This window comes from Salvelinus sp. IW2-2015, linkage group LG3, assembly GCF_002910315.2.
Source record: "Salvelinus sp. IW2-2015 linkage group LG3, ASM291031v2, whole genome shotgun sequence".
NCBI classification, from domain to species: domain Eukaryota; kingdom Metazoa; phylum Chordata; class Actinopteri; order Salmoniformes; family Salmonidae; genus Salvelinus; species Salvelinus sp. IW2-2015.
The window spans coordinates 8,982,167-9,001,099 of NC_036840.1; the positions used below are offsets into that span (position 1 = coordinate 8,982,167).

An 18,933-nucleotide genomic window follows, 5' to 3' on the forward strand; every position below is an offset into this window, starting at 1 on the left:
AAGGAAAGTAGATATGGAAAGGATACCACTTTAGACAATTGAGATTCACCCTATGAAGCACAGTTTATTGTGGCTATTTACTTTCACAGATTCCCTGGTTGAAATGGCTCCACTATGAAATATGAATGGTTAAAAACCTCTCCTCTCAGTTGCAAAGGTGTGAAAAAAGTTCCAGAGGAATCAGTGGTCAGGAAGAAACTCTACAGTTTGTGTTTTTGCAGTAATTCAGGGAAGGAAATACCAAATACCAATGTTGTGACGCTTTCCCTGAGCACTGTGTAATTTACCAAGGCTGTTAGGGGAGTGTGTGTGGATGTGTGTTTTTGTGTCTGTTATTGCCCAGGTCTGTGGAGAGTGATTCTTGGTGCTTGGAACTGATTCTAATGATGTTGCTTACAGTAATTCCAGCTTTGCTCTGTACAGTAAAGAAAAGGGAAAGGGGGKTACCTAGTCAGTTGTACAACTGAATGCATTCAACTGAAATGTGTCTTCCGCATTTAACCCAACCCCTCTGAATCAGAGAGGTGTGAGGGGGGCAGCCTTAATCGACATCCAAGAGCTTAGCCTATTGCTGTGGACGTGCCTTTTACTAAACTAAACCTTTTTCCCCTAACACTTAACACGTCTGCTGAATGGGTACAGACCGGAAACAGAGAGTAGAGAGGAGAGGAACGGGACTGAAAAGAAAGAGAAGCAAAAGAGCTGTAGGGGGCCAGGAAGATTGGAGAGCAGCCTGATCACTAGAAATAAACTTCCATTTCGGACGTTTGAAAAGATCCTGAGAACGTCGATATATGCCTTCCTCTACACTCACAAAAAAGATTAAAAGCGATTGCCCAGCACTGGGTGCAAACTCATGAGGCTGGAGCTTGCTGCGCCACTGCAGTTCACAATGTTCTAGCAAGCCGTGAGAATACTTAAACATTTTTAACCTTTATTTAACTAGGCAAGTCAGTTAAGAACAAATTCTTATTTACAATGGCAGCCTACACCTGCCAAACCCAGATGACGCTGGGTCAATTGTGCGCCGCCCTATGCGACTCCCAATCACGGCCGGCTGTGATACAGCCTGGATTCAAACCAGGGTGTCTGTAGTGATTCCTCAAGCACTGAGATGCAGTGCGTTAGACCGCTGCACCACTCGGGAGCCCGAATCTATGAAGCAAAGAGCTGATACCCACATACCATTGTGTGTGTGCATGTGTGTGTTTTCCTGGTAATAGCACGTTGTTTTTAATGATTTGTTTTAAGTCTTCCCCAAACCACAGCCCTAACCTTAACCAATCGGAATGAATGCCTAAACACCTCAAACTCAACTCTGGACCTCAATTTTTTTTTATTGTTCCCCTCTAATCAGGGACTGATTTAGACCCACCTGGGAGACCAGGTGGGTGCAATTAATGATCAGGTAGAACAGAAAACCAGCAGGCTAAACTGTTACCCTTTGAGTTGTTTCTGTTTTAACCCTATAACCACGTGGAATTAACGCTTCAAAAATAGACGTTCATCAAGGGCCTCCCGGATGGCGCCGTGGTCTAGGGCACTGCATCGCAGCGCTAGCTGTGCCACCAGAGACTCTGGGTTCGCGCCCAGGCTCTGTCGCAGCCGGCCGCGACGGGAGGTCCGTGGGGCGACGCACAATTGGCCTAGCGTCGTCCGGGTTAGGGAGGGTTTTGCCGGTAGGGATATCCTTGTCTCATCGCGCGCCAGCGAATCCTGTGTGTGAATACGCAGTGTGCGCTAACCAAGGTCGCCAGGTGCAGTCCTCCGACGCATTGGTGCGGCTGGCTTCCGGGTTGGATGCGCGCTGTGTTAAGAAGCAGTGCGGCTTGGTTGGGTTGTGTTTCGGAGGACGCATGGCTTTCGACCTTCGTCTCTCCCGAGCCCGTATGGGAGTCGTAGCGATGAGGCAAGATAGTAATTACTAACAATTGGATACCACGAAAAAGCGGGTAATTTAAAAATAATTAATACAAAAATAATAATATATATATAAAATAAAATGATAAAAAAAAAAAAAAAGACGTTCATCCATAATACGTTGAATTTCGAAGGGAAACTATGAGATCTTGTTGCAGCGAGAGCGGCATGTTGACGTTGACAGGCAACTGGCGTTCAGGCGTCCATTATGGCCCAACTCTGCTATGACAGGAGGTGCCCATCATGGGTCTGCTCTAACATGGCTTGGATTACCTTTTTACATGAAGCATGTGCTTTGGTTAATAGGTCAATACATTGATCCGTCCTGGCGAATGCTGTCGGGTGGTCTCAGGCACGCACAGAGAGGAACACACACACACAGTGGTATGTGGGTCTCTGCTCCATTGCTTATTGATCGGAAACTKAACATGGATTTATTGTCAAGTTTTGTCTAACGTCTGAAACAAGAAAAAACACCATCTGTCCCTCTTGTCGTATTTGTGATATATAGAACAGAGTTCCACAACCCTCGGTCCTAGCATGAGATGTTGCTGTGTGGTCCCTCAGAATGCACAAGTGACAGATACAGGGGGTTTCGACATAAGACACCAGCTCTTCCATTCTTCCACTGAATGTCTCACCAACACTCATAGGGCGGTGCACAGGTTGCTGTGGAGTTGTCATGTTGTGTTATTGTGACTCCCTCTACTGTCCCTGTGTGATTGAGATGGTCACTGCTATCCAGGCTGCTCTCATCCTCTCCCATCACTCCCTAGGTTATTTATACAATTATCACCTCTGTAGGAGTTAGAGCAGTCACACACACATAAACGGACACACACACACACACACAGCAACAGAGGCATGGTCACAAAGCCAGAGATGTTCCAGGCAGCAATGATCAGTACTCTTAACAGTGTACTGTTATGATGTGTTAGATTAGTCTAGTCTCCAGTGACTCCACCACTCTCTTACTCCCGGGGCTCCTGAGTGGCGCAGCCATCTAAGGCACTGCATGTCAGTGCTAGAGGCGTCGCTACCGACCCTGGTTCGATCCCGGGCTGTCTCACAACCGGGCCGTGATCAGGAGCCTCATAGGGCGGTGCACAATTGGCCCAGCGTAGTCTGGGTTAGGGAAGGGTTTGCCTKCTTAAATATATATATWTTTTTAACTACTGTGATCACAACTAGCTGGAGTATATTATCCCCTTAAGAACAATTGAGTGTTACTTTGAGTACAGTTGTTTTGTTATCAAAGTGGAAAGACACGGGAGGCCGTGCTGTGTGTCGTGGTAATCATCGTTTCTTTATTGTTCTAAACTCCAAAATGGTAGCACTTGTAACGCAGCCAGTCTTACATTCAAACCCTTTCATTGTGCATTCATTTTGTTTGCAGACATCTTTCATCACACAAGCATTGATCCAAAATATGTTTACTGTGAAATATAACGAGTACATTGGTTTAATCACCAAAACACAGCATAATGATATCTTCTTAATGTAGTTATTTTAACAACCAGTTAATCCAATAGCAAAAAAAAATGACCCTTTGAATGTAGTATGTTACAGTACTGTAAATGAATGTARATTACACTGTTTTCACATTAGGCAATACAATAGCACTGCCCATTAAAATTGACTGAACATCAAATTTCCAAAATGTATATCCCATGTGTGATCATTGAAGACATGTATTTCGCAATGTTATCAAATGAATTTTTTTTTTAAACATATTTAGCAGGCATTAGTTTGCGTCAAGTCGTCTTGAGCATTTGGCCATAGGTTCTCTTCGAAATCACAGTAAATATCCTCATTGGTTATGCACCTGGGGAAAAACCTTTTGGCTTGGCGAATCGAAGCCTGACATACTGTAGGTCTGAATTGATATCATTCCATTCCTCATTCATGGGGCGGCAGGTAGCCTAGTGGTTAGATCGTTGGCCCGGTAACTGAAAAATCTGTCGTTCTGCCCCTGAACAAGGCAGTTAACCCATTATTCCCTGATAGGCCATCATCGTAAGTAAGAATTTGTTCTTAACTGATATGCCTATTTAAATAAGGAGGGRGGTACACTCATGGGGATGGCAGGTAGTGGGACCTGTACGTGACTCAGTTCATTCACTAACAACACCATAATTGTTCGTTCGATTCCCAATGGCGTCACATACCAAAATATGTGGACTGTTGTCACTTTGGGTAAAACTGTCTGCTACGTAAATGGCATATATTACAGTACTGCGTTAGCCAATGCAGTTTTATTAAAGCATGCTATACTRTGGATACATGTTTACTGTATAGGAGATAAAACAATTTTCTTGTTTTGGACTTTCTGGATTATTTGCATAGTGGTATTGGGTTGATATTGTATTACTGCACTGTAGGAGTTAGAAACACCAAGCGTTTCGCTGCACCTACTGTAATCTGCTAGTCTGTGTATGTGACCAATAAACTGTGATTTTGATTTGTTACATACGGCACATCGTTGATCTTTTTAATACTTACTTTGAAGTAAAATCATAGTCATCATCATAGTAGTACATTCGAGTATGTATCATACTTGTTTATACTAAACATACATTTTCATTATGTAGTTCTCAAAATCTGTAGTAAAAAAAACATTTTACATGTCAAATTCTATCGATTTACCAGTCGGATTACCGGTGTTTCACACACAGTTTTGAGCTATAGTTCGAATCAGAGTTTGACTATTTGTCCGGGCCGATTCAATCAGGTCTGGCCCCCCAGAAGAGGGCCGCTTCTGCGCCAATTCCTCATTGCTAGCTGGGATGCGCTCATAAATGCCCTGCTATTAGCAGAATGTTTCCGAGATCTCAATTTATGATGTGTGTGTTTCATCAAATGCTCGCAGTCAAACAACCAATAATAATGCGGAACTTTGGTTCTTATCCTGTGTTTGGTCCAGACTGCGTTCTCAACTACAGTGAACCGCACCACCGTACGAATTGAATCGGACCGAGACAACCCTTTTGGAGTGAACCACTGTGCYTTGTTTAGTGCGCTCCCGAGTGTGGATAGTGRTCACACCAGTCCAAACCAACCAAACGAAGAGATTTTTCTTTTAAAGTTTAAAACGCATCAAACCAATTTGGTGTGAAAGCCCCTTAAGTAATAGTAAAATGTATTTTAACAAAAGAGAAGAGTCATAAAAATAATGTGAGCATTGTATGAACATGTATTGCTATGTGAAACATGTATTTCTAGATGAAAAGATGACTGTATACTTTTTCGTGTTGTACTTTTAGAAAAAAAATGTTTGTTGATCTGTTTTGAGTTTTGTGCTAAGAGTTGTGAAAATGTACCACAAACTTGCACCAAAGCGATTAAAAAAACAGTGTGTGTGTGTGTGTGTGCGTGCCCGTGCGTGCCCGTGTGTGTGTGTGTGTGACCCTCAAACGGATGCTTGAGCTATATTGCCTCAGTACACACAGCTGTATTGATTCGTATGGAGTTAAGAGTTGTCTTGGATAAGATTAGCTGCGTCCATTCTTAGAGACTAAACATTGTCAGCTGCTCTTCCATCATCTTAATAAGAGATCTATCGTATCTAAATATTATTTTTACTAGTGCTAGCACTAGTGTGGTAGCCTGGCTTTTGGTCTGAACGTTTTATGCACTTTCTTTATATGTGTCTCTGTGTTGAGCAATAGTTTTGTATTGAGCTTTAGCTGTCTTTGTTAGTTCCGGCTTTACACTGGCAAGATCCCACCTCCATGGACTCCAAAATGGATAACGTGTTGCAGACGCAAAGACATCCCATTGAAGAGCAGTGTCCTGCTGTGAAACTGTCTCCCCGACATGGCTTCCTGTCTGCTTTAATGTCAGATGTCAGAGTGGATGCATCTGGCTGCCAAAACATCGAGGCCCCTGTCACAAACAGCTTGTTTAGTGTGTGTGTGACCCACAGAAGCTAGTCTGTTGCCACAGCAACCACTGGTCTGTCTATTCTATCATGGCCTTGCCAATACACAGTTTTCAATGGGAGCTGGAGTGACACAGACGCGCACACACACACACACTGTCCTGGGATATGTATGGGATGAATGTGGATTCCAAGGAATGGCAGGATGAATCACAAAGATTCATACAGCCTTCCTCCTTACCCACTGGTTGTGTTTTCTCTGACACAGAGATTAAATTAGTTAAAGGAGGATATCATGTCCCCTTCTTCTCCCCTTACTCCCTTTCATATCTCTCCCCCCCTCTCTCTTAAACTCATTGTTGGCCCTCTTTGTCTCTCCTCCTCTGCAATCTCCCCCTCCCCCCACACACAGGTACAGTACGTATCAGGGCAGAGGCAGAATCGGTGTGCGTCAGCATGCGGTGACGTCTGCCTAGCATAGTGATAGCGTCACCTTTGCACCGCGTCAGCTTTCCTGAACAGGAGATGCGCTAACTGACTCTCTTTCACCGTCTTTCTCTCCCCTACACTCCCTTGCTTCTTGTCCCTTCTCCTTCCCCCTCTCTCTCCACCCCCCCTCCCCTCTCTCTCCCTCTCTCCTTCTCTCTACCTAAAGTCGTCGGGRACCAGTGTGGTGGTGGACATAGCGGTGATGGGGGAAGCCCATGGATTGATCTCAGACCTGCTGGCGGACCCCTCTCTGCCCCCCAACACCTGCAGTACCCTGCGGGCTGTCAGTAACCTGCTCAGTACCCAGATCAGTTTGCAGCCGCTGCACCGGCCTCGAATCAACCCTCTGCAGTCACTCAGCGACWCACACACCTGCTCCGACTCCGAGGACTGGCCAGAGAGAGAGAAACTGGCTATCCCAAAGGTAAAGGCTACTGTACTTTTATAAACACGTGTACGTATGTATAGTATGTACGCATACACACATACATGCACACAGGTTTTGTGCGTGCATGACAAATCTGTACATTTTTATTCTGCCGATTTTAATTAACTACATTTTCAATGAGAACGCCCTGAATGTTCATATTTTCTGTTAGTTAGCACTTCTCACACTCCATACACACACACACACACACACACACACAGGGCACACAGACACACTCCTCTCAACCTCGTCCACACATACATCCCCATTTCACCTCCCCATGCTGGACAGACCCTATAATGTAGTGAGCATTGACAGACATTCCCACAGAAAGCTTTTAATGTTTTACAAGGCCAGCACTTCAAAATGCATGCAGGCACTTAGTGCAGAGGTGAGACTAAATAAAGCGTGTGATGCTATGCAGGATACCCAGAGAAGRTTAAACAGCCTCATTGAACTCTTTWTGGATTCCACTGATGTAGTTAGGGTTATGTAGGCTGTAACTCGGGCCCAGTTTTTCCTTGTCAGGTGACGTTTTCAGATCAGGGAAAAACGTTGGGTTCGTGGCATGGCTCATAGACACCCAAGCATTGCATTAGTCATTGTGGCTAGTCAACTATGAACATAGTCATAATGCACAGTGTATGCTGTGTACTAGAGGTGGACCGATAAGGATATTTCAATACCGATACCGATTATTGGAGGACCCAAAAAAGCCGATACCGATTAATCGGCCGATATTTATGCATATATTTGTAATAATGACAATTACAACAATACTGAATGAACAATGAACACTTTTATTTTAAATTAATATAATACATAAATAAAATCTATTTAGTCTCAAATAAATAATGAAACATGTTCAATTTGGTTTAAATAATGCAAAAACACAGTGTTGGAAAAGAAAAGAAAAGTGCAATATGTGCCATGTAAAAAAGCTAACATTTAAGTTCCTTGCTCAGAACATGAGAACATATGAAAGCTGGTGGTTCCTTTTAACACGAGTCTTCAATATTCCCAGTTAAGAAGTTTTAGGTTGTAGTTATTATAGGAATTATGACGCGTCGACTATTTCTCTCTCTACCATTTGTATTTCATATACCTTTGACTATTGGATGTCTTATAGGCACTATAGTATTGCCAGCCTAATCTTGGGAGTTGATAGGCTTGAAGTCATAAACAGCGCTGTGCTGGAAGCATTGCTAAGAGCTGTTGGCAAACGCAYTAAAGTACTGTTTGTATGAATGCTTACGAGCATGCTGCTGCCTACCACCGCTCAGTCCAACTGCTCTATCAAACATCAAATCATAAATCATAGAATTAATTATAATATAATAAACACAGAAATACAAGCCTTTGGTCATTAATATGGTCAAATCCGGAAACTGTAATTTCGAAAAAAAACTAACTTTCAGTGAAATACGGAACCGTTCTGTATTTTTTCGAATCGGTGGCAACCCTAAGTCTAAATATTTCTGTTATATTGCACAACCTTCAATGTTATGTCATAATTATGTAAAATTCTGGAAATTAGTTCACAGCTCGCAACGAGCCAGGCGGCACAAACTGTTGCATATACCGGGACTCTGCTTGCATTGAACGCAAGAGAAGTAACACAATTTCCCTAGTTAATATTGCCTGCTAAACTGAATTTCTTTTAACTAAATATGCAGGTTTAAAAAAATATCCTTCTGTGTATTGATTTTAAGAAAGGAATTGATGTTTATGGTTAGGTACATTTGTGCAACGATGGTGCTTTTTTCGCAAATGCGCTTTTGTTAAATCATCACCCGTTTGGCGAGGTTGAAGTAGYCTGTGATTCGATGATAAATTAACAGGCACCGCATTGATTATATGCAACGCAGGACAAGCTAGTTAACTACACATGGTTGATGATATTACTAGGTTAACTAGTGATTATGTGAAGATTGATAGATTTTTTTATGAGATAAGTTTAATGCTAGCTAGCAACTTAACTTGGCTACTTGCAGCCACAAGGTCCTTTTGACGCTGCACTCGCATAACAGATGGTCAGCCTGCCACGCAGTTTCCTCGCCGATTGCAATGTAATCGGCCATATTCGGTGTCCAAAAAGACTGATTATCGATTGTTATGAAAACTTGAAATCGGACCGAATTAAACACTCATGCCGATTAATTGGTCGACCTCTACTGTGTACCCATTAAATTACATCTCTGGGGTCATTATATCTTAACAGCCACGTCTTTACAGACATATAGCTCCTTATATCACGTGTATCGGTCCCCAAACCCTTACCCTACTCCCTATAACTGCTACCCACACCAGTGTTTAGCTTTACATCAGCAGTCTAGACCCCACTACTCCTTAACCCCTCTGTCTCATCTCACCATCTACTGTATCTGATACRMTAGGGCTCTACTCTCCTAGCTAGACTGTTGACCACATTCCTGGTCTCCACTCACTCTAGACTCTCAGCCTGTGAATTAAAGGTGACATTCTGTCTGTTTCTGAGTGCAGACAAACACCACCGAGAGCATCTGGTTCCTGAGCTGCTGCTGTTTTATCTGGGGTTCTCCACAGCTGTGTCAACACAGAGTCCATGTGAATAAAACCGTGTCCGTCCAACTTTCTCTTACTCTCTCTGATGGTTAAAAGTAATCAAAACACAATTTAGAGAAGGTCGTAGTGAGGAGGTGAGGCCCTTACATCTGCTACCCAGTCCACAATGCCCCTTTACTTCCTTCCTTCTTCCCTTGGATCAGAATACTGGTTTGTTTTAGGGGATGTCTGGTTGTGCAGTTCCATCTCTGTTTCTTGTATAAAAGCTGTTTCGACGTTCAGTCTGCTAGACAAAACACTTTCTGAAATTCCAGAGAAGAGATGTGCTACTCCGGAATATTGGAGTTTTGTGTTTTGTGTTTTGGTGTGTTGGATGTGTTGTGTTTTGTGTGTTGTGTGTGTGTGTGTGTGTGTGTGTGTGTGTGTGTGTTGTGTGTGTGTGTGTGTGTGTGTGTTGTGTGTGTGTGTGTGGTGTGTGGTGTGTGTGTGTGTGTGTGTGTGTGTTGTGTGTGTGTGTGTGTGTAAGTGTGTGTGGTAACTCAGTCTGAGGGCCTGGGACAGAGAGAGACTAGCTAAATGCAGTCCAGAGGAAAAGCTGCTTTGCTCACACTGTGTACCTCTGATGATAATGGTGTTAGATTAGAGAAGTTATTTATGCTTCAATTCCCCCCAAAACCTTTTCCTCTGACAAATGCAGCCAAACCAATGATTTGTATAAGACTGTAGTGAAAAACAGCATCCCAGGCGTATATCACAATGACATAATATGGAAAATCTCACCAGAAAATGTATGAATTGTATTAAATATACTGAACAAAAACATAAACGCAACATATAAAGTGTTGGTCCCATGAGTTTCATGAGTTGAAATAAAACATCCCCCAAATTTTCCATAAGCACAAAAAGCTTACTACTTTAAAATGTGGTGCACAAATTTGTTTGCATCCCTGCTAGTGAGCATTTCTCCTTTGTCAAGATAATCCATCCACCTGACAGGTGTGGCATATTAAGAAGCTGATTAAACAGCATGACCATTACACAGGTGCACTTTGTGCTGGTGACAATAAAAGGTTACTCTAAAATGTTCAGTTTTGTCTCACAACACAATACCACAGATGTCTCAAGTTTTGAGGGAGCAGGCAATTGGCATGCTGACTACAGGAATGTCCACCAGAGCTGTTGCCAGAGAATGTAATGTTAATTTCTCTACCATAAGCCGCCTCCAACATTGTTTAAGAGAATTTGGCAGTACGTCCAACCGGCCTCACATCCATGCCAGCCCAGGACCTCCACATCCGGATTCACCTGCGGGATCATCTGAGACCAGCCACTCGTACAGCTGATGAAACTCAGGAGTAGTTCTGTCTGTAATAATGCCCTTTTGTGGGGAAAAAGTCATTCAGATTGGCTGGGCCTGGCTCCCTAGTGGATGGGCCTATGCCCTCCCAGGCCCACCCATGGCTGTGCCCCTGCCCATTTATGTGACATCCATAGATTATGGCCTAATGAATTGATTTCAATTGACTAATTTCCGAATATGAACTGTACCTCAGTAAAATAGTTGAAACTGTTGCATGTTGCGTTTATATTTTTGTTCAATAAAGTTGAATTCACTAGAACCTTATGCATAGCAAAGTAGTATTGACATGCTTTTAGACCCAGATAGATTACAGAGTAGATTCAATGAGGTAATGTTTAGAGCCCATTAGACACAAACCAGGGCTGATATGAGGAAGTGGGCCAGACCCTGATAGGACGAGACTTGACCCCTCCCCCTTGGCTGTGACACAGACTGTCTTTGTGAGTAACTGGAAGAGACATGGCTCACCTCGATAGCATCAGACATCTGGATCTCTGCAACCCTTTGAATCCTGCTCCAAGCCTCTGAGTCTGTGAGCCAATCACACTGTGTCCATCTCACCATCAGGTCATAGGAATGTCATAAGGACGACAATGACTGTACTCATGTTATAACCAATGGAAATACTAATCCATGGTCCTGAGAGAGAGGCTTTAGAAAGAGTAGGGTGACAAGACTGTCCCGGGATGCACAGGGTGTGTGTGTTTCAGATGGATTAATATGCTGGGAGGCACACACATACACATACACACATACAGTTGAAGTCGGAAGTTTACATACCCGTAGGTTGGAGTCATTAAAACTCGTTTTTCAACCACTCCACAAATTTCTTGTTAACAAACTATAGTTTTGGCAAGTCTACTTTGTGCACGACACAAATAATTTTTCCAACTATTGTTGACAGACASATTATTTCACTTATAATTCACTGTATCACAATTCCAGTGACCATTGTTATGTTTGGAGGAAAAAGGGGAGGCTTGCAAGCCGAAGAACACCATCCCAACTGTGAAGAACTGAGTTTAAAACTGAGTTTAAATGTATTTGGCTAAGGTGTATGTAAACGTACGAGTTCAACTGTACAGTTTTTCACAATTCCTGACATTTAATCCTAGTAAAAATTCCCTGTCTTAGGTCAGTTAGGATCACCACTTTATTTTAAGAATATAAAATGTCAGAATAATAGGAGAGAATGATTTATTTCAGGTTTTATTTCTTTCATCACATTCCCATTGGGTCAGAAGTTTACATACACTCAATTAGTATTTGGTAGCATTGCCTTTAAATTGTTTAACTTGGGTCAAACGTTCCTGGGTAGCCTTCCACAAGCTTCCCACAATAAGTTGGGTGAATTATGGCCCATCGCTAACTGACAGAGCTGGTGTAACCGAGTCACGTTTGTAGGCCTCCTTGCTCGCACATGCGTTTTCAGTTCTGCCCACAAATTTTCTATATGATTGAGGTCAGGGCTTTGTATGCGCCACCCCAATACCCTACTTGTGTGTCCTTAAGCCATTTCTCCACAACTTTGGAAGCTATGCTTCGGGTCATTGCTCCATTTGGAAGACCCATTAGGCGATCCAAGCTTTAAACTTCCTGGACTGCATGTCTTGAGATGTTGCTTCAATATATATCCACAAAGTTCCCCCCTCTCATGATGCCATCTATTTTGTGAAGTGCACCCAGTCCCTCTGCAGCAAAAGCACCCCACAACATGATGCTGCCACCCCTGTACTTCATGGTTGATGTGGTTCTTCGGCTTGCAAGCCTCCCCCCTTTTCCTCCAAACATAACAATGATCATTATGTCAAAACAGTTCCTATTTTGTGTTTCCACTCAGACCAGAGGACATTTCCTCCAAAAAGTACGATCTTTGTCCCCTTGTCAGTTGCAAAACCACCAGTATCTGGGTCTTTTTTATGCGGTTTTTGGAGCAAGCCTTCTTCCCTTGCTGAGCGAGCCGTTGCCTTTCAGTATATGTCGAATATAGGACTCGTTTACTGTGATTGATTAGATACTTTTGTACCTGCCTTCCTCCCACGCCATGCCTTCACAAGTCCTCTTGCTGTCTGTTCTGGGATTGATTTCCACTTTTGCACAAAAGTACGTTCATCTCTAGGAGGACAGAACGCTGTCTCCTCCGGCGGTAGTGACGCGTCATGGCGTGGCGGTCTCATGGCTGTTATATACTGCGTACATTATTTGTACAGTTATGAACGATTGTACCTCTCAGGCTCCCGAAGATGAAATGCTCCCAAGGAGTTGTCTTAACCAGCACCAATCGGGACGTCTACAACTTTTTTCCTGAGCGTCTTCGGCTATTTCTCTTGACTTTGCCATGATGTCAAGCAATAATAGACCGGAGCTTGCAAAGTGAACCTCTGAAATACATCCACAGTACACCCCAATTGACTCAAATTATTCAATATGGCCTGATCAGAAGCTTTCTAAAAACCATGACATTCTTATTTCTTTTCTCTGAGGAATTTCCATGCGAATGTTAAAGACACAGCAACTTAGTGTATGTAAACTCTGACCCCACTGGAATTGTGATACAGTGAATTATAAGTGGAAAATAATCTGTCTGTAAACAATTGTGGAAAAAACTACTGGGCATGCCACAAGGAGATGTCCCTAAACCACTTGCCAAACTATATGTTGGTTAACAAGACATTTGTGGAGTGTGTGAAAACCGAGTTTAATACTCCAAACCTAAGTGTATGTAAACTTACGTCTTCAACTGTTACATACAACATACATACATACATACATACATACATACATACATACATACTACATACATACATACATACATACAATACAGTACACACTCCTCTCAAACTCGCTCCACACACATACATCCCATTTCACCTCCCCATGCTGGAAGAGCCCTATAATGGTAGTGAGCATTGACAGACATTCCCACAGAAAGCTTTTAATATTTACAAGGCCAGCACTTCAAAATGCATGCAGGCACTAGTGCGGAGGTGAGACTAAATAAGGGTGTTGCACAGGGTGTGTGCGTTCAGCATGGATTAATATGCTGAGACACACACACACACACACACACACACACACACACACACACACACACACACACACACCCAGGAAAGAGTGAAATATTAATGTTCCTGTCAGCAAGGCTTTTCTCTGGTTCTGTTCTCTCTCTCTTTAGTCAATGTACAATGGTGCTTTTATCCACTACTTTAAAACATATCTATCCAAATTATGGATAAAATTAGTTTCATTAAGATTAAGTTGATACTAGACTAACCCGTATGCTTTGTATCATCACAAAATAAAATTAATTCAAACTAATCTCTCAAGCATGTTATTTGAACTGATGATAATGAATCATGCAGTCATTYGAAGATTTGACCTGGCACAGATTTTTTTTGCCACATTTTACTGTGGTTAAAGAGTAACACTTTTCCAACCAAATGATTCTGAGGACATTCCTCCAGGTCTTCCATCTGTCACGTTCCCTTATCAACCGGAAAACCATCATCTGCCTGCCTCAAATGTTCTTCTCCTTTCATAATGTCTGTACTGTAGTGGTTGACCTCYGGTCTCCCGTCCAGGATGTTGTTGGTGCACAGTAGAGAATCAAATGTTTACAAGTAGATGCATTTTGCTACACCCGCAATAACATCTGCTAAATGTGTGTATGTGACCAATACCATTTGATTTGATTAGCTGTTCAGAGAGCTGGACCTGACCCGCAACTTTGTGTGTGTTGTAGCGTCTGCGACGGAGCCTGCCTCCAGGCCTGCTGAGAAGGATCTCCTCTACATGGACCACCACCACCTCAGCTACAGGTCTTCCCACCATAGAGCCAGGACCTGTACGCAGAGACCGCTCTGCCAGCATCAAACCCCTCCACGACAGTCCACCATGCAGGTAGCATGCACTATCCTCTACTACCCTTTTCTCTCCATCTCTCTCTCACACATTTCCCTCTCGTCTTTCCCTCTTTTTCTCCCTTTTTGACGACCACCGTGCAGGTAGCAGCCCCTCTCCTCCTCGATAGACTCCCTCTCTCTCTCTCTCTCTCTGTTCGTCTTTATTTCTCTCCACATCCAGACATCAGACTTGCTTCCTGCTGCTCGAGTAGCTTCTCGTAGGGGTCATCCTGAGGCCAGCGGTCCTCATAAGGCCCTCCCCAGCTGCAAACCCTCCTCCTTTATAACCCGTCACAATAGTGAAATATTAGACCTATAATGCACGTGCAATATATTTTCTTAAGTCGTGAATGATGGATGGGTCATGTGGAAGTTTGAACTGGAGAATGTACGATGTTATATGTGTATGCCTGTCTTTGAAGGAGACCGTTTGTGGTCTGGTTGTGGCTTCAGTCCTGTCGAGTGCTCCTCCACGGCAGCTGGCCTTCATCTGTACAGAGGCTGCGTTTTAGCATCCAGGGTCTGTTGCCCAATCCTAAACTGACCCTAGTCCTCTACTTCCTACCCTATACTCTCTAACCCCTACCTCCTAGCACTTTGTAGATCCTAAAGATTTGGATATGTGTAAGAAATATGCAGAATAAACCACCTAACCTGAGATGATAGGATTGTTTGAGACATACAGATGATAATGCACACCAGTTTTGCGATTCKTTACATTTCCACTCTGTGTRAGACTCAGAACTGGCTGTACTCTCCGGGGCCCAATCTGTGTTGTTCTGGCCAAAACAACATCCCTMTTGGTGCTATTATTTATCATCTAAATTGTTCCTCTTTTTGAGATATTGGTTGAAGCTCAGAGTATAACAGTTAATCCTGAAGTCAGATCGGTATCTGCAGACTTCAGTCTGGCTCTTTGGCGGCTTCCTGGAGACTAAACATTCTAGAATAAATGTCCCAGGGAGATTTTTATCCTGTGTGTCAGAGCAGGCGTAAAATACTGCTGGAGTCACCACCKAGTACACTCTTAGGAAAAAGGGTTCTTCGGCTGTCCCCATAGGAGAACCCTTCTTGGTTCCAGGTAGAACCCTTTTGGGTTCAATGTAGAACCCTCTGTGGAAATGGTTCCACATGGAACCCAAAAGGGTTATTCAAAGGGTTCTCCTATGGGGACAGTGGAAGAACCCTTTTAGGTTCTAGATGGCACCTTTTTTCTCTAAGAGTGGAGGGTTCATGTTGTGGAGGTGATGGTATTATGATAGTGTCTGATCTGCTACTCTTCAGGGACAATGGAAGTTGAATAGATGCTCTGTTTAATAGCGAAAAGGCAACACAGTTCACCATAACAGCATTCAACAGACAGTGCAGACAGACTGTGGTTGTGATATCCTGTGTGTTAGAGTATTGGGACTTACTGAGGTTTTGATATCCCGTGTGTTTTCCAGCACGGTGAACAGTGAGTCGTGGAACAGCTCTGTAATGCTCACCATCTCGAAGAGTCGCTCCATGTCTGCCTCCTACTCTGCTTCAGCCACTTCCAACCACCTCTACAACAGACGAATGACCAGACCAGGTGTGTGAGTGAGTGTGTGTGTGTGTGTAGACACTTTGAGTGACAAACAGAGAGTGATATTTTAGTCCATCAGAACAGAACAGGTCATTTAGAATGATTCAAATGTTATGGGGCCATGTAAGAGATGCAAGAGACGGGTTAACCCATTCTCTGTCCATTCAGTGTGTGCCTGTGTCGGTGCATGTGTGCCTGTGTGTTGGCAGTATGTGCAATTTCTATTTTGTCTTTGTTTAAATCGTGATCTGATTTGTTACATTTCGTTGAACGAGTCTTCCCTCCMAATAACCCTGTTCTCTCTCCAGGTRACCCCCCCTCCAATATATCACCTCTGGCCTCTCCCTGCCACTCCCCTCCGGTCCAGGGGACCCCTGTCTCCAGCCCCACCACCAAGTCCTGCTCTGTGGACCTACCGGACCCTGTGGACAGCCAGGGAGAGAGGCCTGTGGACCCCCAGGTCCCACACAGAGCCTTAACKCACAGCATCAGTGCACCTAGCTCCACCACACCGCACTGGGGGCCACCATCTCTCTGCAGCAGGTAGCATACACGCACTTACAGATATACACTAAACAGATACTGCTCTTTTTGCTGTCACAAAGAGGTACCATATATAGAACATACACACAGAGAAAAGCTTGAACGTCGCATTCTTGCCCGTTAATTCACTGATCATTGGCAGCGCTGTCTAGAAGACACTGAAGCAAAGACTGAGGAAGTCGTGCATGTAGCTATAAGCTCAGCCTCGCTGAATCGGAGACGAGACGTTGTTTAACGGCATCATGCGGCTWCACTGTCCTGTGTGTGTTTCTGTTCTGTGTGCACGTGTCTTACAAAGGACGAGAGATGAGTAACCAGTCACGTCGAGTGAGAGAGATCCTCTGAGGCACATGGACTCACGCCAGAGAGAGAGATGAGTGAGACAGTCAAAGAGAGAGAGCGAGGGAGGGGGAGAGAGTCAGAGCGAGGGAAGGGGAGAGAGTCAAAGAGAGGGGAAGGGTGTCAAAGAAGAGAGGGTCAAGGGGAAGAGAGAGAGGGAGAGAGTCAAAAAGAAAGTGATAAGAGACTTCCTCTGAGGCACATGGACTCACGCCAGAGAGAGAAGATGATGAAGACAGTCAAGAAGAGAGAGAGAGTCAAGAGAGAGCGAGGGAAGGGGGAGAGTCAAGAGAGAGGAGGAGGGGAGCGAGTGAGAGAGTGAGTAAGTGAGTCAAAGAAAGAGAGGGTCAAATAGAGAGAGAGAGAGAGGGGGAGCGAGTCAAAGAGAGAGATGAAGAGACTTCCTCTGAGGCACATGGACTCACACCAGAGAGAGAGAGAGATCAGAGAGAAATAGATAGAAAAATACTTCCTCTGAGGCATATGGACTCACGCCAGAGAGTCACAGAGAAGGTCCCGCTGCAATATTCTAAGACAAGAGGACGTGGATAAGGAGTATAGGTTGTCTTTATGGCATCGACAAGATGTTCAGTTATTAAGATGAGTGATCTAAGGAAGAAAAGTCCACCACAGAAGAAATACATAAAGACAATAATGAATGGCTGAATGTGGGAGGGTTATAAGTGTTGAGATGGTGGACATAAAGGAAACCATAAAGTAAGTAATGGAGACCAGGGCTGTGTTGTTGACATGGTAAGGGAGTACTGGGGTGTATTCACTAGGAACCAAACGGAAACAAACGGGGAGGGACCTACTGTACCTGAACTTGTCCGATAGAAACTCTCGTTTCCATTGTGAAACGTTTTGTTACGGTTTGCACTAGTGGATATGATCGGCTGAGAGAACTTGATGATAAAAAGATTGTGGGAGCAGTTTTGTTAGACCTCAGTGCTACTTTTGAKGTTATCGATGTCTAACAGAAGACAGAGGGTGTTCTTTAATGAAAGCCCCCTCCAACATAATCCAGGTAGAATCAGGAATTCCCCAGGGCAGCTGTCTAGGCCCCTTACTTTTTTCAATCTTTACTAATGTCATGCCACTGGCTTTGAGTAAAGTCTATGTATGCATATGACTTAACACTATACACATCAGCTACTACAGGGAGTGAAATTACTGCAGCACTTAACAAAGAGCTGCAGTCAGTTTCAGAATGGGTTGCAAGAAATAAATCCAAAATATTTCAKAAATTAAAAGCATTGTATTTGGGTTAAATCATTCACTAAACCCTGAACTTCAAGTAAATCTTGTAATGAAAAATGTGGAAATTGAGCAAATTGAGGTGACTAAACTGCTTGGAGTAACCCTGGAATGTAAACTGTAATGGACAAAACATGTTGATGCAACAGTAGCTAAGATGGGGAGAAGTCTGTCCATAATAAAGCGCTGCTCTGCCTTCTTAACAACACTATCAACAAGGCAGGTCCTAAAGGCCCTAGTTTTGTCACACCTGGACTACTGTCCAGTCGTGTGGTCAGATGCCACAAAGAAGGACTTAGGGAAATTACAATTGGCTCAGAACAGGGCAGCACAGCTGGCCCTTAAACGTACATGGAGTGCCTAGATTAATAATATTCATGTCAATCTCTCTTGGCTCAAAGTAGAGGAGATATTGACTTCATCACTACTTGTTTTTGTAAGAAGTGTTGACATGCTGAATGCACCGAGCTGTCTGTTTAAACTACTAGCACACAGCTCGGACACACATGCATACCCCACAAGACATGCCAACAGAGGTCTCTTCACAATCCCCAAGTCCAGAACAGACTATGGGAGGCACACAGTACTACATAGAGCCATGACTACATGCAACTCTATTCCACATCAGGTAACTGATGCAAGCAGTAGAATCAGATTTTTTTTAAATATAAAAATACACCTTATGGAACAGTGGGGACTGTGAAG

At 43.6% G+C, this 18,933-nt stretch overlaps 1 protein-coding gene across 1 annotated transcript in view; it reads left to right on the forward strand.

Annotated features, from left to right (window-relative positions):
* LOC111950196 (cGMP-inhibited 3',5'-cyclic phosphodiesterase 3A-like) overlaps nt 1–18,933 on the forward strand; it is an 89,140-nt gene that overhangs the window by 53,487 nt on the left and 16,720 nt on the right. Inside the window, exons 2-5 of the mRNA XM_023967607.2 lie at nt 6,456–6,713; nt 14,363–14,520; nt 15,968–16,095; nt 16,398–16,632. Coding sequence (XP_023823375.1) covers nt 6,456–6,713; nt 14,363–14,520; nt 15,968–16,095; nt 16,398–16,632 — 779 coding nt within the window. The remainder of the gene's footprint in view (nt 1–6,455; nt 6,714–14,362; nt 14,521–15,967; nt 16,096–16,397; nt 16,633–18,933) is intronic.